The sequence below is a fragment of the Nansenia antarctica genome, assembly GCF_963989245.1.
Source record: "Nansenia antarctica genome assembly, chromosome: 15".
In the NCBI taxonomy this organism is placed as follows: Eukaryota; Metazoa; Chordata; class Actinopteri; order Argentiniformes; family Microstomatidae; genus Nansenia; species Nansenia antarctica.
The window spans coordinates 21,599,609-21,622,108 of record NC_137685.1 but is presented as its reverse complement, the minus strand read 5'-3'; the positions used below and the strand labels follow the sequence as shown (position 1 = coordinate 21,622,108).

Here is a 22,500-nt window from a genome sequence, read left to right as displayed (position 1 = left end):
TGACTAATTTCTTTGCTTAGCGCCGGGTTTTAGGCGCCCACTACCGCACGCATAATAGCAAAGTGGCCTTGACCACGCCTCCACGTCTTAAGTTTAGATCTACCGCCTCGTCTTATTGCTTAAGACTAATGAAGTGCATAATAGGGCCCAATATCTCTGAACTACCCTAAACGGAAATAGAACCTTATAATTCTAAGCTCACGGTTTTTAAAGGTTATTTTCTTTAGTGGGGCTGTCCCGCTCTTATATTTGTCATTTTAATTGGATAGAGATAGTGAAGAAAGACAAGAAAGTAAGGAGGAGAGAGTATGACAGAAGAGAATGGTGCTGAGACTACTGGACCTAGACCACTGGACCACCCCAGGCCCACAGACCAGAATAAATAATGAACTAATTACATTTCGGTGACTCTGCAAACGGACTAACACACATCAGAGCACCTATGAACAGGACAACAGTGGTTTATCAAAGCTAAACTGGAGAATGATGTGATCTAGTCACCTATAATCTCCCCTCTCTCTCCAAGTTGGACAGAGATTATATTATTATTCATCATATTCCAGCTGGGATTCCAGCCAAATCTCCTTTAAAATTGTGACATGCGGACAGTTCCTACTTCCTGGAATTACACAGGAGGCAGGAGAGGAGGTTCAAGGGAAAGAAACCTTTATGTATTGGACAGCGACGGTTACCAGGGTTTCCGGCCATAGTGGGGTCCTCTAAGCTAAACCCCTTCCAGAGCAGACACAGACCCCTGGGTCTCGGAGGGGGGATATATGAAACTGAGATCTCGGGTGTAACGAGGCTTTAATGGAAGCCATATGCTTCCCGTGATCCGCGGAGGTGAGGTAATCGGACCCCGAGTTATCCTCCAATGGCTGAACGAGTGAGAAAGAAAGGGAAGGAAAAAACAATAAAAGGGGGGGGAAATTAAAATCAATTTCAAGTCGACGACTACCTCAGTTGAAAAGTTAGAACACTTCCAGTTCCCCCTGAAGGGGAACGCTATTCCAGTGTCAATGTTTTCCATCAGGTGAAAGGGAGGAGGGAGGGAGGGGGAGGAGGGGATCACATGACTGCCAGGATGACGGATAGGGAGGGTACTGTCGAGAGGACGAGTGTAGCTCGCCACCACAAGTCCCTGGCAGTGCCAGTCACTATGAATATCTAATAATACGACGCTCGCCCTGAAACGTGATCCTCTCCGCCGTTTATAACTTTGGGACCTTTTTAAAAACATCGTCAGTATGAAGCGAGACATTAATCTAATGCACTCCACCCTCCCGGTCCCTCAGCCAGATAGACCTTTCAACGCTGGGCCGTGTTTAGACTTGGCTGTAAATGCAAAAACACCATCGTGCACTCAGCATGCAGGTCTTCTCCCAAACACCTCTGGATCTCAAAGTGATGTTTAAGAAACTGAGCGTGTACTCTTGAGTTTATGCCTCAGGCCTCCTCAACGTCAAATGTGTGGCCAAAGAATAAACATGACTGTTATTAGAGGACTTCTAGAGTTCACCTTAGTTTTGTGAAAACAGACATTTTTGGCCTTATAAAGCCGTCAAAGCGGCAGAAGGGTTAGACACCCCATGAGTTTGTAATCATGGCGAGAACGTTTCTTTTGTATCGCAAGGCTATGAGCCTGACAGCAGACATGAAACGGAATTAACTTTTGGCAAACGGGCGAAGAAATTCATAACCCATCTGACGCCAGTTTGATAGAGCTTCTGGCGACAGACTGGGAGGAAAGTGGGGGGGGGGAACTTCCAGAACAAGTTGCATCATTGACGTTTGTATTTTTTTTGTTTGATGTGTCAAACCAGGCAAGGACTCCTTGAGTGGGGTAGAGGGCCCACCTAGAGTTAGAGAGACACTTACAGAGTGAAGAAAATTAAGAGAGGTACAAGTAATGGAGGGAGGGGGGGGGAGAGAGAGACAGACAGAGACAGACAGAGACAGACAGAAAGGGAGAGAGGGAGGGAGGAAGAAAGGAAGGAAGGGAGGGAGAGAAAGAAAGAAAGAGAGAGAGAGACAGACAGAGACAGACAGAGACAGACAGAGAGGGAGAGAGGGAGGGAGGGAGAAAGGAAAGAAGGAAGGAAGGGAGGGAGAAAAAGAAAGAGAGAGAGACAGACAGAGACAGACAGAGACAGACAGAGACAGACAGAGACAGACAGAGAGGGAGAGAGGGAGGGAGGAAAGAAGGAAGGAAGGGAGGGAGGGAGAGAAAGAAAGAGAGAGAGAGAGACAGACAGAGACAGACATAGACAGACAGAGAGGGAGAGAGGGAGGGAGGAAGGAAGGAAGGGAGGGAGGGAGAGAAAGAAAGACAGACGTTCCAGAGTAGTCATGATAAACAGAAAGAAAGAGCCACTGTTGCCTACGGTAGATGGTGTTTTCCCTAACGATTCCTCTGACTGTGCTCCACGGCTGTACAAACACAAACACAAACCGCAGGGCTCCCTGGGTGACAGGAAAACACGGAGTCTAAAATGTCCACACAAAAAGCCCATTGCTCCAGAATGATGACAATGAGAAATAAAAACCCAAACAAACTGCAGACAATAAAAGTCATTTTGACGAGCAGCCGGGAAAGGAAAAGAGTGTTCTTCTGGGACTCTGGGGAGCTTTGCAATATCATAAAGAAAGAACTATGAAATGAACCCGAAAGAGAATTGTCTTTTCCCCCCATCACACTTTTGAAAAGGCAATAAAACCACCAATACCCACACATCCATTTTCATCTTCTGACAGGAATACATTATTCCTGCTGAAACCCTGCCAACAAAGTCTCTCTCTCACTCTCTCCCCCCCCACACCCTACCCACTCCCCCCCTCTCTCTCTCCCCCACCTTACCCACTCCCTCTCTCTCTCTCCCCCCCCCCCCCACCCTACCCACTGCCCCCCTCTCCCCCACCCTACTCTCTCTCTCTCTCTCCCCCCCACCCTACCCACTCCCCCCCTCTCCCCCACCCTACCCACTCCCCCCCTCTCCCCCCCCCTACTCTCTCTCTCTCTCTCTCTCTCTCCCACCCTACCCCCCACCCCCATCTCTCTATACTTCTTTCTCGTGCCTCAGCCAGGGCTCTTCCTCCTCCACATCTGACTCTACTCTGCTCTCTTCCCCTGAACCTTCCCAGAAGCCTCTCTGATGCCTCCTCTGGGCTCCATCATGATGACCGAGACTCTGGACACCGTTCGTTTCTGCAAGGCTGCCAACGGGTTGTGGGAAACCCACAACCACAATCTTTGCAGTTCATAGTATCAGGGTATACCAGAACCTCGGGGGGTGACAAGCCCCCCCTGACCTCCCCTGCCTGGACCTGGCCTCAGACTATAGCCAGGGGAGGCTGGTGGAGGTAGAAATCGGAGGACGGGGCTCATTGACATTGTAATGCACGGAACGGAGTGAGGAATGGTATCTAACACACATGGTATCCTACCGTTCCTCATTGTATTCCATGCATTTACAACGAGGCTGTCCTCTGATTTCTACCTCCATCAGCCTCCCCCCCTAAGACTCGGGGGTAAACCGACTGACCCATCGAGGGAGGAAGATGGAAAGCATCGAGTCCGATATTTACATTGAGAAACGGTCACTAATGCTGAACATACGTTTTGAGGTTTGCAGTCATGTAGTATTACAATAACCATTCTTATCCCTAGTCGAGGTCTTTATTACTAACAGAAACCCAAACCCAACCCTGACAGCACCACTATATGCAAAAAGCTGCGACAGGACAGGAAATGGTTTTGAAATATTCTTTTGTGCGGAAAAGATATGCAAGATCAGCAAGAAACGACACAGATATGTCGACATAAAGCAAAATATTCTTGTAAAAAACCCACTAAAACTTGATACTCGTGATACAGGTCACGGCCATTTTGTGCATACAAATAATGTCACGTATACCGTAGTATAGACTCTATACAATACCACCACTATTGTGATTATGTTAACAGGCCCTGCTAGTAAACATCCATAGATAATCACTTCAAGCTGAGCAGGCTTACGCAGCACTGCTGTTCCTCTCCTGTTCCCCTACCCCTCGCCCTGGGAGGGTGAGTGACACACACACACACACACACACACACACACACACACAAACACACACACACAGAGCTCTGAGTCATAGCAGAGACAGACAGGTGAGGATCATGCCTCTCTCTCTGCAGGTTGCCTGACCTGAGGTCCTCTGTGGCTCAGGAGTTCGAGCGTAGCCGCTAACAACGCTTAGGTTGGGGGGTTTGATTCCCGCTGAGATCATACATACAGTATATACTGAAAAATGCACTCACTGCAATGTAAGTCGCTTTGGGATTAAATGCCATATACTATATAGCACACAGCAATCGCTGTTCCCCCTGAAACAACCAGGAGCTCTGAGTGGTAGCAGAGACAGACAGGTGAGGATCATCCCTCTCTCCCTGCAGGGCGCCTGACTGATCCAGGGACAGCCTTAGCAGCAGAGCTTTTCAAAGCCTCTGTGCTCATTACCGAGGCTCAACCCACCCTTACGCGGACCCCCTCCAACCCGGCAGATTTACTACTCTCTACTCTCTCCAGCAGCCCTGCTTTGGGGAGGAGATGGTAAAGGAGCAAGGCCAGAGACGCGTAGACAAGGATTAGGGTAGTAGGATTAGAGATAAGTGTATGAGACAGTGATAGAGTGATATTTTAATCCCTGCTTGTATCCTCCTCCGAAATTCCTCTAGGGTTAGTTTACACAGGCTAGAGATGCACAGCACCTGTGTGCAGATACTGATACGGTACGTAACATTGCAGCCAAGACACTTGCTCAAGCTAACTTTTTAGTAGTATTTTGTCGGATGTTTGGTGAAATGTTTGGTATGCACGGAAGGTGCTAGGTGGAACCGGAGGAACCGCGATGTCGAGATCGATCAACAATGTTTTTTGTTTTTTTTTCGACTTGAAAAAGACGATCACTTGGCTTATACAGACACACGTCGCTGTCTTTGGTTTCATGCCGTATTACAGTTTGCAAAGTCAAGACGTCACACACAATCATGTCTACGGTATGATGGCTTCCACATTTGAGGGAAATTGGGAGGGTTTTGCCCCAAAGACCCTCATCTATAATGAAGAACAGGGCGGAAGACATGGAGAGTGAAGAGAGAATCTCGGCCTGGCGGTGCGTGAGAAACGTCTGTTATGTGGACGATGAAGAAATGCGCCACATATGGAATCTGTCAACAATAACCCAAGATTTACACTTGTTTTCTATTAGGCTGGTTACAGGGACATATACAAGCTTTCACTTTCCATTTGCCAGTTCTCAGCACTCAAGCTGCACTCAGGATCAGGGGAGGCTGGCGGAGGTCGAAATCAGAGAACGAGGCTCTTTGTAAATGGAACCGAATAAGGAATGTTATTGTCGTATATTTTCTACTATATATATCCTATTTTCTAGTGTTGTGCAATGGCTCTTGTAATCTGACCAGCCCCTCGGACTTGGGGCCGTGGTGACATCACAGGGGACGGCCCTCATGACCATCTAGATAAGGTGATAGGCTATGACCTGTGACTGTATTTGCATAAGAGGGCAGGGATCTAGGGGATTAGGGAAAACCAGCGAGGAAGGGAGGAAGCGGTCTCTTTTTGTCACCAGGCCCCAGGATCAACACGTGTATGTATAAATCTGTTTGTAACTCGGATTAAATCATCTTAAACTCACTAGCTGTTGTTTGATTCATAACCAATAAGAATACACGACAATGATGGCGAGCAAGCAACGGAGATAATATAGCTTAATTTACAGTATTTTGCAAACTTCAATCTAACGAAGAAGGTAGGTTTCTGCAGAGATCGCTCTCTAGTCGATTGGTGTGTTTAAAATAGACTGTAAATCTCAGATAAGTTATAGTCAAAAGAATCTGTGTAACGGTAATCTTGTTGAAATAGAAACACATCTTTCATAGTCTTTAAGCTGGGGTTGGTGAGAGCCGGATTTTGAAGTCCGTTTTTGTAAATATACGATTAGATTGGTATATTGGTGATATAGGGCTGAATTTGGTAATTCGCTTTTTTATGTTAAGATATTAGTTGTGTAACTAATAGCGGTATTACGGAATATCGTGAGTGTGTGTGTAGAATTGTGTTAAGGGTCTGTTTGAAACGACGCCATTGTGTAAGCGGCCATTTGCAGTGTCCTGTCAGAGAATCTATTCTTAGACGCCATTTTTCTTTGTCCTTGAGAAAGGACACACACAGAGGCCATCTTTATGAGGGAAACGTGAACGTAGAATATTTGAATGAGATAAATAATAGTTTAACTGGATTGAAAGATAATCTTGATATTGCTGTGTCGTGAAAAGTAATCGTTTATGAAAACAAGTTGTGTTAAAGAGATTGTTTTAAGCAGGCCCCAATACGGCCGTGGGCTTTCAAGAACAATAAAGCCCTTCCCTCTTCCTGCTTTGCAAAAAGCGCAGACACACAGTGGAACATTCCTTTAGAAGGGAACCTGAGTTTGATAGATTTCAGTACTCATCTCTTAAAGATAACGATAAAACCATACACATAGACTAGTATTGATAAAGATAGAGATATAGTGAATTGATCTCGGGGTATTTTAAATAGTTTAGAGTTACGGTTAAAACATTCATAGCCTCCATTTTACATGGAAGAGTTGGCGCATGCGCAATCGATGCGCGTTAGCCGGAGCACAGCTCCATCTGCTGGCCAAAATACGACAAGACATTTTTAAAACATTGGCTCTCTGTAAATTGATGAAATACAACCCTCCTTCATTGATGATGTTTGTAGATGATTGTTAGATATTACTTTAATTAATTTAATTAATTACTAATTGATTGAATTAATTATTCAGATCATTTCATTTTCTGTTTCACAGAACTTTGATCAATTGTTTTGTGATAATCTAATAATAACCATTTCTTTGTGTCGATAATAGCTAATTGACTTTACAGGTTTACATCAATGAAGTGTCAATGAATAATTCTAACTAATCATTCATTCCTTTCACTTAACAAGTCGATTTCTTTACAGATTGTAATTAATAATTAATCATTCATTCTTTTCCAAATAACAAGTCGATTTCTTTACAGGTTATAATTAATATTTGTAATTTACATATTTTATTTTAGTTAGGTCATTTCCACAGTGTTTGATTAAGGAATAGCAGAATAGTACATATTTGATAGTTGAGCAGTAAAAGGGTTTTTGTGGATCGGTGAATACTTAGGTGTGACCAGCCTTTGTGATTTAATAATTGTGTTGACCAGAACTGTAATTAGTATTGAATGAGTAATCAAGTGACACATATTCATAAACAATTAGGAAACACATTTAAGTATAAAGTACTTACAAAGTGATTAGATTTAAGTTAATACTGCACTGACATACACAAGAGGCAAATCTGTTGTTCTGGGTTGTAGTGGTTTTGTGTGGGCGGTTAATACAGTTATATTGGACTAGCATTTGTTTAGCAAATAAGGCAAAATAAGGTGGGTTGTAAGAAGCGTACACCTTATCTAATATAGAATATTGTCAGCATATTGAGCAAGTAGAATGGGGTCAAATTCTACGAAGCTGTTAAAAGATATTAGTGAACATCGTGGAATGTTGGCTACGTTATCCCCTATGGCTATAGTGGAAAAAATGAATCCTCTTGTTAGGGAAATTAGCAAAATGTCAACGAAATGGAATAGCCGTTGGGCATACATTGAACAGCCGTGGCCGAAAGAGGGCAGCATTAATTTACAATTAATTGCAACATTGGAAATACTTATCAATGGGCACAAAGCACATCAAAGAGGAAAGATTAGATCAGAGAAACGCAAGTTAGAGTTAGCTATTTTAGATCTATTTAAGGTAGAGGGACAGAAAATAGCTCAGATGGAACCGGAAAAGAAAAAAAAATTGGCCAGAACACTGGAACAGAAATTGAACATTTCATCCCCAGACCTGTGTCCTGCCTCCAGTCCCCCTCCATATGCTAAGGCACTGGAGGATCATTCCCAGAAGAAGAAGAAGGAGCCAAGGGGAAAAGGGGACGACAGGAGTGACGAGGAAGATGACAGCGAAGATGGCAGTGAAGACTCAAGTGATGACGACAATGCAGATGGAGGCTACAACGCGCAGGTCAGGAAGATGATAGCCACAGCCGAAAGGAAAGGTGGGAGAAGACGCCCGGAGAAAGAGGGAGATTGTCACCGAATGTCATCAAATACATTAAAGAACTGTCCAGTGCTGATTCGGGGTAACAAGATGGAATATCATCCGTGGCATCATACAGATTTGTCTGAAGTGATCGAGAAACTCCCAGTTCTTCAAGAGGGAGGACATTCGTGGACGCGAGAGGTCGACGTGATACTGACAGGAACGCAGGCCGCGATGGGAGACCTGAAAAGACTCTTAGCTTTTATTGCAGGATTGGATACAATGCAGGAAATATTGATGAAGGCAGGACTTCATAGATATATCAATACATCAGTTTATGATCCAGAGCTCTTCGCAGCAAACAGAGGCAGGCTGTGGAAAGCAATCAGAGAGACCTACCCTACTCACATTCACCCAGACAATATCATTGTGAAGCCACTGGGGGGGGATGAGAATCCCAGGGGTTATGTTGCCCGTGTGCACTCTCAATGGAGAAGTGTGACAGGGAAAGACGCTGAAGATAACCCCTTAGAAAAATCCATAATCAGGGAAAAAATACAAGAAGGGCTTCCTACCCCAGTTAAGGATAAGCTAGCAGAAGTGGTGGGGCTACGACACATGAACAAAGCTGTTTATATAGACCACGTAGCTCATCAAGTTGAGTTATATCGAAAGAACATTCAGATACAGAAGGCACGAGACGAAGAATCCCTCAGAATATTGACTCATTTGCAATTGACTGAAAGCGAGAGGAACATAGAGGGAGTGCAGGCTTTAGCCCCACAGCAACAGCCACCTGGAGTGCAGACTGCTACTTACCAGTCCTACTCACAGGGGCCACAAGGGGGGTATCCTGCTACTTACCAGTCCTACCCACAGGGGCCACAAGGGGGGTATCCATACCCACAAGGGCCACCAGGGGTGCAAGCGGTTCCATACCAGATGTACACACAGCCTGGCCAAGGACCACCACCAGGGGGATGGACAGCAGCAGGGAAGGAGATGCTAGAACCATGCCAATGCGACCAGAATGGACATCTAGCCTGTGCCTGCTGCAACAGGCCCCAGGGGGGCGCAGGGGGGAGCCAAGGAGGAGGATATTGGCCCCCTACTACACCTGCTCCAGGAGTGATGAACCCTTACGGAGGCCCAGCAGCTGGCCTATAGGGGTGCCCGGAAGATCCGAGTGGGAGGTGCCAGCTGGTGGTGACAAAGAAGCCTGAAGGCGCCACGCACCTCCCTATGTCTAGAGAATATGTGAAGACAATCGGATTTGAGGGAATTAAACAGCTGATTCCTACAACTGAGCTTGTAGACTTAGAGTACAAGGGACAGAGAGCAACTCTGTCAACACTTGTGTCAGAACACACGCCAACAGGGCTGCTAGGGAGAGATGCTCTATGCCAATTGAACTGTACAGTAAAATGCACACCTGACGGCTGTCAGGTGACGATGCCATCCGGTGCTCAGGTTCCATCGACAGCCAGAGTGATTAAGCATAGAACAGACCTACAAGCTTTGCCTTTAAAGGGAGCTGATATAGAATATTGGGTTGATGGGTCTTGTTACGGGGTAGGAGAAACTTTGTGCGCTGGGTATTCCTTAGTTAAAGCACAAAATTCAAAGTTTATTGTAGAACAGGCTGAGGCAGTTCCTCAGCCTTGCTCGGCTCAGTTGGCTGAATTGATTGCCCTCACAGAAGCATGCAACTTGGGAACCGGACGGAGAGTGACAGTGTACACCGACTCTGCCTATGCACATAATGTTTGTCATTTTAATGGAGCTGTATGGAGGGGGCGGGGTTTTAAGAGAACTGATGGTACGCCTATACAGCATCACGCACAGATCATGAAGCTGTTACAAGCCATGATGAAGCCAAAGGAATTAGCCATAGTGAAGTGTGCCACACACAGGTCTGACTCATCACATGTCACACAAGGTAACAGGGCTGCAGAGGATGCAGCCAAAGCCATTACAGGAGCAGACAAGGCAGGTAAAGGTCTTCTGGTCACACATGAAAAGCAGTTACAGGGCATGGTCACACTTGAGGATTTATTGATGTTACAGAGTAGAGTAACTACGTTAGACAAGAACGTTTGGCTAGCAAGGGGGGCAAGTCAGGATGACACAGGTCTATGGAGGAATCATGAGGGGTTGGTTGTAGCACCCTCAGATTTATTAGGCATGTTAATACAGGAAGCTCATGGATTAGCACATGTGGCTAGGGGGGAGGTAAGACGCAAGATCACCAAGAAATATGGGTTTTGGAGTCCATATTTGATGGAACAGATTGACCATGCTTTAGGTCAATGTGGGGTCTGTTGGAGAAACAACATCAGAGTGGGTACACCAGTGGTGTCTGGGCATATCCCTACCCCAATAGGGCCACGGGTGGTGGACAGGGGGGTGGATGTACAGAGTAGGCAGGATGTTGTGCCAACAGGTGCCGAGGTCCCCAGAGAACCTGAGAAGGAGGAGCTACGAGGAGATGCTGTGGTGTTGCCAGAGCCAGTGGCAATGCCAGTGTTACAGCCAGTGACATTACCGGCAGTGCCTGAAACCGAGGGGACAGTGGAAAGCTGTCCAGATGCCAATGAACCAGAAACCAACGAAGCAGAGAGTGCTGACAGTCTGGAGGTCCAGCCTGGGAGTGTCCAAAGCCTGGACACCTGTGCTACTGGGGATGCTGGCGAGTGCCTGCACCATGCTTCAGATGATGCTGAGGGCGACTCCCCAGACCTTGATCAGCGTGGGAGGGGACCAGGCGGCTGCCTGAACCTCAATGACACTGACGGACGACGACCAGTTAGGAAAAGATTAAAGACTATGAATAGGGTAGTGAAGCAGCAGATCAAAGGGAACGACGGGAATGGACAGCAGATGATAGCATGGCTGGAAACGGTCTTAGGGGCATGGGAAACTTATTTTGCTAAGATAGGAGCACCTATTATAGCAGACATGATTTTTGACTTTCTTAGGAGGCAGGGCCTCATTGACTGTTTTTGGAAAATCAGTCACTCAGTCCACGTTAATGAACTTTTCAGAAGACTAGTCCTCACCTGAGGTGAAGATCTATGCATTAATGCATTCCCTTTGTCCTATGCTTACTGTTGGAGAATTATGTGTTATGATAACTGAATGTCATTATTTGTGTATTGTTTGTTTATTTCTATATCGTATGTGATTGATGTCAGTTGAGAAGTGATGTAGTGGTTATGCAAAGATAGGAAAGAGGTTCTGTTCCTAGCGCAACGAAAATGGAAGCTGCTGACTATGAAAGTGTTATCAATCTGAGACAGCGGTAAAGGCTGTTCTCCAACTGGGTACAAGTGCTAGTAACCTCTGACCCTGACGCTTCAAGGACAAAGAAAACATCGGTCGTTGGAAGTTGCTGTATTGATTTGTGCATGATGAACTGTGTTTAGTTTAATTGTGATTGTTATTTTCAAAATTCTTTTTATTATTGGTTGTTTTCTATTTTTTGTTTATGATATCTTTGGTTCCTAATACTGGTCCTGGGTTGGTCTGTGTTATTGTGCTTCTTGTGATGTGTGTTGGTGTAGTTTTTCTGTTTTTTTGTTGTTTATTTAAAAAAAAAAAAAAAAAAAAAAAAAAATATATATATATTTTTTATTTTATTTTATTTTTTTTATGTGGGGTTTTGTGTTTTTGTTTTTGTTTTGTGGTCGTTTAGTTTCGGAACACCCTCTGGGTGGTCCGAGGGGGGATGTGTCGTATATTTTCTACTATATATATCCTATTTTCTAGTGTTGTGCAATGGCTCTTGTAATCTGACCAGCCCCTCGGACTTGGGGCCGTGGTGACATCACAGGGGACGGCCCTCATGACCATCTAGATAAGGTGATAGGCTATGACCTGTGACTGTATTTGCATAAGAGGGCAGGGATCTAGGGGATTAGGGAAAACCAGCGAGGAAGGGAGGAAGCGGTCTCTTTTTGTCACCAGGCCCCAGGATCAACACGTGTATGTATAAATCTGTTTGTAACTCGGATTAAATCATCTTAAACTCACTAGCTGTTGTTTGATTCATAACCAATAAGAATACACGACATTATCAAACACATCATGCATTTGATACCATTTGATACAGAATTCTTCTGTTCCATGCACTACAATGAGCCCGTCCTCCGATTTCTGCCTCCTGTTCCTGGAATATCAGACTTCAGAGAAGAAGAGAGTCACCAGACACCAGACGCCACTTAGGCTGCATTTACATCGCCGGTCGTAATGCCTAGTTCCGATTTAGCGCCTATAACCTACTTTTTCAAATGATCCATATCTGATACCTGTGCTTACACTCGCAACACTTGAAACGACCCGCATGCGACCCGCATATTATAATATAAAACCGTCGCTTTCCGAAGTATGTTTAGAGGTCTGCAAAATATTGGCCTCATTTTAAGGCGGAGAAGAAAGAGGACTTCACTGTTGAAGTGAGTGAAACTCACGTCAAACGTCATCAAAATGCGAAGACCGTCGTATTTTCAATTACGTGCAAATCGGAATCAAGCGTTATATGCGACCTGCCTGCTTAAACCGCAGTCGAAATGACACTCATCAGATTCATATCTGATTGAGACCGGTATGAGAATGAGGCCTGAATAGGATCTGAGAACATCAGATTCAAAGTGCTTTTTTACTGCTTACACCTACCATGTTACGTATCCGATCTGTGCCACATGGGAGCAAAAAAATCGGAATTGTGTCACTTTGACCTGCGGTGTAAATGCAGCCATAGTTACGTAACACCAGATACATGATTCCCATTAGTCTTCCAGAACTGACATTCTGATGAGGCTTCAGTGAAACCCCAGTGCAGTATGGGAACACTGTTTTCACATACTGTGTTACAGATATAATGGGGTCTGAAATTATGCAGGTGAAGAGTTTGAAGAAGAAGAAGAAGAAGAAGAAGCAGCAGCAGCAGCAGCAATCACTAAAGAAATAAGTGACACGTGTGTTGAGAGTTGAAAGCCAAACTCACGGAGCTCATCAAAGTGGGTCTCTATCCCGTCTGCTCCGGGCACCGAGCAGATGAGCCGGGCCTTCAGGAACGTGCTCCACTTGTTAACCAGACAGCAGTGTCCACCATCGTCATTCTGTATGGGGGGGAGAGAGAGAGAGAGAGAGAGAGAGAGAGAGAGAGAGAGGGGGGACGACGACAGAGAGAGAGATAGAGATAGAGAGAAGTGAGGGGGAGGAGAGAGTGAGGGGGGGGGAGACAGAGAACGAGAGAGAGAGAGAGAGAGAGAGAGAGAGGGAGAATGGGGATTAGGGGGGGGGGGGTGACAACGACAGACAGACACAGAACACACGAGTCAACGTCACACCCCAGCACAACAACCACCACCACCACCAGTAGTCCGCTCCACAGTCCCCGCAGACCCAGATGAACAGCTGCGTTCGGGAGGACGGTTAGAACCGGCAGCCAGAAACAGGCTTGGAGGGGCTCAGTACGACTAACATCAAACCCATGTGTCAGTCAGGCCCGTCCATCTGCTGTGGACCGCAGCCAGGCTCCTTCATCAGAACACCAGAGGTGGCGAGCCAAGGCCCGGGCCAACGTGATTAACAGCCCAGACCTCCAGGCCTCACACACACACACACACACACACACACGCACACACACACACACACACACACACACGCACACACACACACACACACACGCCTTCTCCACATGTTGAACTAGGGAGGACTATCTGAGGAGTTTTCTTTGGAGAAAAGCACCACAGAGAACGTTCACGCACACGGACCAATCGTCGGCCTCGTCCCAAACAACGGGAGATCATTTATTAGAACAGATTATTATCTGTTCGTTTTTAGTCGCTGTTGCGGTAACATCATTCAGGTTCTACAGTAAAGACAGATTTATCCCAACAGCGTAGCGAAACGAACATGTTCCGACATGGGCAGAGTTACACTAACAACGTGATAACATGAAGAATTCTATTCCAACACGTACACCCGTGTGTGTATCTGTGCTAGGACAGCTAATGGGATGTTTCCAAAGGGGTTCGGTTCAGCGGAGGACAGAGCTCCATGGCCCAGACAGACAGACAGACCTAGTGTCCCCTGGGGCCGATATAGCAAGGGGGCGGGAAGGGGGGGGTCTATACACAGGGTCACCCTCTGACCCTGACTAAGGAAAACATTGTCACAAGCCACAGCAGAACTGGGACTTGCATCATTGAATAAACATTGCTCTAAGTGTGCGTAGACTTGTGTGTGTGTGTGTGTGTGTGTGTGTGTGTGTTGATGTGTACTAACCAGGGAGCAAAGGACAAACTCTCCCACTCTTATAGTTTATCAAAGCCCAACAAAAGACACTGAGTCGAGGTTTTCCGAGATTTTGTCGTCGGGTGTTGAGAGAATGGAGGTGGGGTGGGGGGAGGGGTCGGGGCAGTGATATCGTTTTTACGACGGTGTTGAACGGCACGATCCAGAAGATGGGTTTGTGGGGGAATTTCCATGGTTCCCGGTTCAGAGGGGTTAAGACATATTGGGCCCTATTATGCACTTCATCAATAAGACGAGGCGGTAGATCTAAACTTAAGACGTGGAGGCGTGGTCAAGGCCACTTTGCTATTATGCGTGCGGTAGTGGGCGCCTAAAACCCGGCGCTAAGCAAAGAAATTAGTCATGGGTGTGTTTTGGGCGTCTTCTCAATCAACCCAATCAGCGTGCCAGGTGCCATTCCCTTTAAGAACCGGCTGCGTTGAGTCATTAGCGCTATGCTATTATGGAAGTCCTAAGAAGGAGGTCAGCGCGCTTCTCTGCCTCTCCCTTCTGAAATAAAGCATTTATACTGTGACCGTAATTGACGTCTTGCCGTGGAGCCACGTGCGTGTTCATGTGTGCCCACATGCATGCGCAAACCGCGGAGGCGCGCTCGTGTTTCAAAACGTGCATGAAGTCTAAACTTAAGAACTTTTCAAACCACTTCTTAGCGCGAGGAGCAAAGTCAGATCGCATAATAGCAGGGGCGCCTAGTGCACTTCATTAACATATGAACACTCCCACAATGAGCAATATATGCACGGGAGTTTTACGTCTTATGTGTGGGCGCCTATCGACACCGGCATAATAGCAGTAGCGCGTATGAAGCGCATAATAAGGGTGGCGGTAGGTCTTAACCTGGCGGTGCGTCTTAATTAAGACTTAAGACGGCAAGTTAAGAAGTGCATAATAGGGCCCATTATGGTATGGAGGCTTATCAGACATGATGAGTGATGACGATGTTCATTCAACATAAGGGAGCTGTGTGGTGGTGATGGGAGAGGCTAGCGGTTCCGGTCCACTCACCAGGCAGATCCTGCCGATCCGGGCCTGCGCCATGGGGCTCTGGCCCATCTCTGAAGACTTCTCCCGGAAGAAGAAGTACAACTTGTCGTCGTTCTTTTCGGCGCTGTCTGGGATGAGCTGCGCTTTGATGAACGTAGGGTCTGAAAACAGAGAGAGAGAGAGAGAGAGTGAGTGAAGTGAGGGGGGGGGGGAGTAAATGAGTGTGTGTGTGAGAGAGACAGAGAACGAGAGAGAGAGAGGAGAAAGAGAGAGATTAAGAGAGAGAGAGAGAGAGAGAGAGAGAGAGAGAGAGAGAGAGAGAGAGATTAAGAGAGAGCAAAAGAGAGAAAATGAAAGACAAAGACAAAGACAAAGAGAACTGGTGATAATGTGACAGACGCTCCAGGATTGACAGTTGAAGCACATGTCACTACATTCCAAAGCTGCCTCGTTACCTCCATATCAGTACACTATGACATCACACTCCACCTCACGCTGGCTCACTTATTGGGGCACTGCTGGATGCACCTCATTGGCTAATACTCCCTGCTGCTACAGGCCAAGAGCCCAAATGGGGACAGACAGGGTGGGGGGGAGAGGGGGAGGGGGAGGGGGAGGGACCCATATGGGGAGAACAGGACACCCTGGGGGTTCTCGGGTCGGAGTGTGTGTGTGTTTGTTTGTGTGTGTGTGTGTATGTGTGTGTGTGTGTGTGTGCGTGTGTTTGTTTGTGTATGTATGTGTGTGTGTGTGTTTGTTTGTGTATGTTTGTGTATATGTGTGTGTGTGTGTGTGTGTGTGTGTGTGTGTGTGTGTGTGTGTGTGCGTGTGGATGGGTGCAGGGAGGACACGGCCTCGGGGCTGATTAGCAGGACGCAGGTGTGGGATGAGGGGACGCTCCAGCTGTGAGGCGGTTGAGACGCGTGCGGGGGGGGGGGGGGCAGCAGGAGGGGGGGGGTGAGGGCAGCAAGGTCATAGTGGGGGGCTGTCTGGGACCACGCCATGCTCTGAGGTGGTGTGATTAATGGTGATGCTCGCTGACCCACCTGGACACGCCCACCACCACCACCACCCAGCACTTAGACCCTAATGACGCCACGTCTCCACCGTGGTCCATTAGAGACCGTCACAGCGACCTCAGCTACCCCCACTCGACATCTCTCTGACTGCTACAACAAAGGTGCTAGCAGCTAGCTAGACCCACAAAAAAGCGTTCTTCATTTGTCTCTTTTGGGTTCCGTATCGAACCCTTTTGGTTTCCATGTTGAACTCTTTCCACATAACAGAGAGTTCTTAACGGAAGCCCAAAAGGGGGTTCGAAAATGGAACCCGAACGTTCTGTTCTACAGAACACAGCACACAGTGTTCTAAATGGAAACCCAAACGTTCTACCCAGCACCACCAGCATGGGTTCTTCAAAGGGTTCCCCTACGCCTACAGGGACCAAATGAAGAAGCCTTTTGGAACCTTTTTTTCTCAAAGGGTCTACAGTACCACGGCTCTGTGTGCTACTGAGCGGTCAGTGTGTGGTCAGTGTGTGGTCAGTGTGTGGTCAGTGTGCGGTCAGTGTGTGGTCAGTGTGTGGTCAGTGTGTGGTCAGTGTGTGGTCAGTGTGTGGTCAGTGTGCGGTCAGTGTGTGGTCAGTGTGTGGTCAGTGTGTGGTCAGTGTGGGGTCAGTGTGTGGTCAGTGTGTGGTCAGTGTGTGGTCAGTGTGTGGTCAGTGTGGGGTCAGTGTGTGGTCAGTGTGTGGTCAGTGTGTGGTCAGTGTGTGGTCAGTGTGTGGTCAGTGTGTGGTCAGTGTGTGGTCAGTGTGTGGTCAGTGTGTGGTCAGTGTGTGGTCAGTGTGTGGTCAGTGTGTGGTCAGTGTGTGGTCAGTGTGTGGTCAGTGTGTGGTCAGTGTGTGGTCAGTGTGTGGTCAGTGTGCGGTCAGTGTGTGGTCAGTGTGTGGTCAGTGTGTGGTCAGTGTGTGGTCAGTGTGTGGTCAGTGTGTGGTCAGTGTGTGGTCAGTGTGTGGTCAGTGTGTGGTCAGTGTGTGGTCAGTGTGTGGTCAGTGTGTGGGCTGAGATACGACGCTCAGACCCTGTGTCACCACCGCAAGGAGGAGCAAACAAAAACTGTGCCCTCAGCTCATCCTCAGAAGAACAGCTTGGGGAGTGATGAAATGATGTGTGAACGAGGCTAACAATGCTAACGGCGCTAACGGCGCTAACGACGCTAACGACTCTAATGACACTAACGACTCTAACGACTCTAATGCCGCTAACGACTCTAACGCCTGGAACAGCCACATGGGCTGGCTCAGACACGCTAGAGGTAGTGTGAGAGACGGAACCGGAATGCACTGTAGAGACCCCGGGGGAATCCGTTGACATGGTGACGAGACTGAAAAGGCCCCTGGGAGACGGTGTTTGTATGAGGGGGGGGTGGGGGGGATGTGAGAGGGGGGCGTGTGTGAGGGGGGGGCTGTTTACCGTTCAGCCATCTGGAGTTGTACTGGTCCGTCCGCATGGCCGTCTGCTTCCCCAGGGTACGGAAGATGGCCGAGTCTGTCCCCATGAAGTCGATGTAGACCCCGGCGTAGAGCTCGCCATCTGTCAATCAGAACCAAGAGACGGAGAGAGGGGAGGGAGGGAGGTGGGTAGAGGGAGAGACAGAGAGAGAGGGAGAGAGAGAGAGAGGGGGGGAGAGGGAGAGAGAGAGAGAGAGAGAGAGAGAGGGGGGGGAGACAGAGAGAGAGGGAGAGAAGAGAAAGAGAGAAAGAGAAAGAGAGAGAGGTCAGTGAGAGGCTAACAATAGGAAAACTGTGGATGGCAGTTGGCAGCAGAACTAGGTTCCCTCTGTCGTGGACGGGCTCCAGTTTTCTGTTAGAGCAATACCATACTGGAGCACAGACGCCCCTCCACATGACCAACAGTTAGCCCCAGCTGGTGGTCTGGGTCTGGCTGGAGAGAGAGAGAGGGAGAAAGACCCCTCTGCGGTCTGGGTCTGGATGGACAGAGAGAGAGAGAGAGAGAGAGAGAGAGAGAGAGAGAGATCCTAGTGGTGTGGTTCTGGCTGGAGAGAGAGAGGGAGGGAGAGCCCAGGAACCGACCCTGGAGACCTGGGGCAGGATGTGGTCACTGCGCCAGTGGCCCTGGTCTGGGTAGCAGCTGATTGGCTCTCTGGAGTGCTACTGTAGTTCCCCCCCAGGTCAACGAAGGTTGTGCGGGGGCTGACAGGGCAGAGATCGGTCACAGTGGGGGGGGGGGGGGCATGGGAAGTCACACACACTGGGTGGGGGGTCCGGGGGGTCCGGGTGGGGGGTCATGCCACTGTGGCGGAGGAGGTCAACGGCCACCTCTGACCAACTGCAACATGCTGACCACCCGTAGACCACCAACAGTACTGCCATGAGATAGCCATAGGGAGCGGACACTCGTTTTCCCCCCCCCCACTTTGTTACAGAATCAGATTGAATTTAGTATGACTGGATTCATAATAGACCTATCGCTAAGCCACGCCCCCAAAATAGGAATTGTCCAATCATGTCACAGCAAAAGTCACTACAGGCAGAAAACTCGGACAAACAACTCGCTAATATCTGACGGTGAAAAGCTTCTAGACGAAATATTCTTGTCATCTTTAGACGCTTTAAGAACATGTCTATTACTTACTTGTAAATCCGAAATTTGAACTCCCGCCATTGTAAGTCATTGAACGTCATTCAGTCACGGTCGGTCAGTCAGTCACTGTCAGTGAAGAATCTGAGCGAGCGTTGTTTGTTTGTCTGAGTTTTCAAAGGGGCCGTGGCTTAGCAATAGGTCTATTAGCAGAACGGCATTAAAATATGAAAATGATACCAAACTTTGTGAGGTCAGTGTTACTATTGGCCTGTGGTAGAGTCATCACTGGGGAGCTTAAAGTGAGGAGGAACGGTTTTTAAAAGAGGTGAAAGTATTTGAATTAACAAGGTATTTGAGTGGCGCTCGGCAATGGCGCAGTAAAAGGTAATAGCCTCCACAGGGCTTGGACTGTCCACAAACACTCATTAGGGAGGGATACAGGAATTGAGCTCGACTGGAAATACTATTTATTTCCCATAAAACACCACTCCATTCTCCCAATAAAGGAGGGAGTGACCAGAGAGAGAGAGAAAGAGAGAGAGAGACAAACAGACACTTACTGATCAAAGCCGAGACACTGTTGAGTTTTGGGTCGTAAGGACACTTCCCTTTCCCAGAATCCACTTTGCCGGGCTCCAGACGGAAAATGTATTCCTAAAATAGAGAAAGTACAGAAATAAACACATGCGCAAACACAAAGAAAGGTTATCAATATGTTGGTGTTTCCAATATACAGTGAATAGCCTACAGTATTGATTCCTGTCCTATTTGTGCATTAGAGGCATTTAAGCATGGGAATGCCACTGTCAGCATAAATGAACACACACATTTTAAACAGCAGTAAATTGGGCCTCAAATCGATACTGGTTATTTAGCAAGAGGTAGCCACAGTTAGCAGGGGAGGAGACCAGTCTAGGGAACAGGGAACAGGGAACAGGGAACAGGGTAGGGTGATGGACAGGACAGTTCTCGCTCTATCCTGTGCTGAACCAGTTGTCTGTGTGTAGACACACACACACATGCACACATACACACACACACACACACACACACACACACACACACACACAGACAGACAGACAGACAGGCACGCACGCACGCGCGCACACACACACACACACACACACACACGCGCACACACACACACACACACACACACACACACACACACACACACACACACACACACACACACACACACAAGCGATCCACCATGCTCCTTATGTTAGTGATGTAAACTAGAGCTCCTAACTCCAGGAGACAAGATGACATCTTCAGTATCTGTGTCAACACTGACCATGTGTTTCCTACGTAGTCATGGAAACCTAGATGACCTGTTTTTCATGTGCAGATTCTCAGACACAGATAACACACACTATATGATTTAACCCATCTTGAGTCTATGGAAAAAATGCCCTTATTTTGTATTGTTTAGTTGAGAGATTAGAAAAAATAAAAATAAAAAACAGAAATAAAAACTGTCAAATAGGTCTACTAATCGAAAGCAGTACACAAAAAGGTCTCCCTATTTGACAAAAAGGCTAGTATTCTTGTTTTTATGGTTTAGTTGAGGGATTAGCACACTGCAAAACGGAAAAAACAACAACAACAACAACTGTGAAATAGGTTTACTGTAGCCTACCTATTGGAGAAAAAGGCTAGTGAGACAAACAAAATGTTTCCCCTAAAAAAAACTATAAAAATACAGTCCTAGGAATATTAGTTTGATTCTGAGAAGAGGCTGTTAGAGTTGGACCGTGTGTTCGTCCACGCTGGTGTCTATGGCTGCAGTCCTGCAGGCTTCAGCCCAGAACTACTCCCCAGACAGCTGAGGGCTGTAACGTTTACAAAGCATTCCATTGTTTTCCTAGCTACTGGAGCGCATCATGAGTTCTCCATTTTGGAAGACATTCATTTATTACATACTTTGGACAGTAAATCTTTATAGGGGGGGGGATCAGCAGTTATGCGTTTCGAGTTGGAATCGATGTGACCACTGTAATGCCTCCACTACAAATGCTTTTTTCTCTCTCTCGCGGCCACTGAATGATTTGGATGATTATATGGACATTAAAATATAGTGTAAAGCCAAGATGAGTTATGGGCGCCAAGTCAGAGACACACTACATATATCTTGTGGTCATAATAACCAAAGTCATTGTATGTACTCATTAAGTCAATGAACAGGATAAGGTAACCATAACTTTAGGAATTTGAATTTTGAACCTTTCTGGAGTCAGCAATCCTGTATGATACCCTCTGCCTCTATCTGTCGACATCCTGTTGTTTCTACACTAGGCAGCAACAATCCATTGTGGGCCTCCACAGACTAAACATGAGGAAACAGAACTTGTCTGACACAAGATGGGCACCAGACCCACCAGACCCACCAGACCCACCAGGCCCATGCCCAGATCCAGACCCAGACTCTGACCTCGACGCAGTCCTAGGCCCAGACCTAAACCCGGACCCAGACCCTGGCCCCCGAACCCAACCCCGACCCAATCCCTGACCCGACCCCAGACAGACCCACCCCACGGCCCACCTTTGGCTCCACCGGCCCCTCCGTAGTGCTGTAGTCTGCCGCCCGGTTCGTCCTCCCTCCGGCCTGGGGTGCCTTCAGGTAGAGGGAGCCCTAAAACAGAGGACACGGCACAGCGTGCCACCCGGTTACGACCCGGTCCCACCAACAACCCACCAGAGACCCCCCCCCCAAAAGAAAACAACTGAAATCCCTGGAAGTCACCCTGGTGTAGACCATGACGACAACAACAACAGAACAGCCCAAAGAAGACCCACCAAACCGAAAACAACCGTGACCACGATGAAGCAGTGAATGAAGAAGAAGGATGTGAAAAGCCTGGGCAGCACTGAGACACAACCCCCCTAGCGTCTGTCTGACCCATCAGGTGGAAGAGCGTTCAGTGTGTTGTGGTCCAGTACATGCATGGGTTAGTCTGGATGAGTTTCAGAAACAGTTACCACCAAGTTCAAGCTCCAAACATGCATCAAACACGTGCATGCCATGCAGGTACACACATAGACACGTCCCGCACAACATACATACACAGTAGGAAAAAGAAGGGGGAAAAAAAGGGAAAAGAGAAAAAAAAAGAGAAAAAAACGTGTGAAAGGGAAACCCATAGACTAGAGAAAGGCCCGAATGTTGGATGTGAGGTCATGACATCACAAGGAGGTGAGGTCATCACAAGGAGAACCTTCTAAGCTCGTTGGAGGACTCCACGGCATGCGTCGCCGTGACGACTGGGAGAGCTTCCAAACAAATGGCTTCTATTTACACCTCTCGTTTTACCAAAGGAGAAAGTCCTTAAAGTTCAAGTGACGTAGCAGCCGTGGCAGGGCCTTGAGGGAGGGACTGGGGAGACGACAGAAGAATGACAGAGGGAGGGATGGAACTGGCCTGTACATTGAAATCCAACCCTCCAATT

The 22,500-nt window shown here is 47.5% G+C and overlaps 1 protein-coding gene across 1 annotated transcript in view; it reads right to left on the bottom strand.

The window, feature by feature from the left end:
• Positions 1-22,500, bottom strand: part of sema3fa (sema domain, immunoglobulin domain (Ig), short basic domain, secreted, (semaphorin) 3Fa) — a gene marked incomplete at both ends in the record, with an annotated part of 86,510 nt that overhangs the window by 8,902 nt on the left and 55,108 nt on the right. The window contains 5 exon segments of the mRNA XM_080546081.1: positions 13,150-13,264; positions 15,471-15,610; positions 17,921-18,040; positions 19,612-19,705; positions 21,597-21,686. Coding sequence (XP_080402207.1) covers positions 13,150-13,264; positions 15,471-15,610; positions 17,921-18,040; positions 19,612-19,705; positions 21,597-21,686 — 559 coding nt within the window.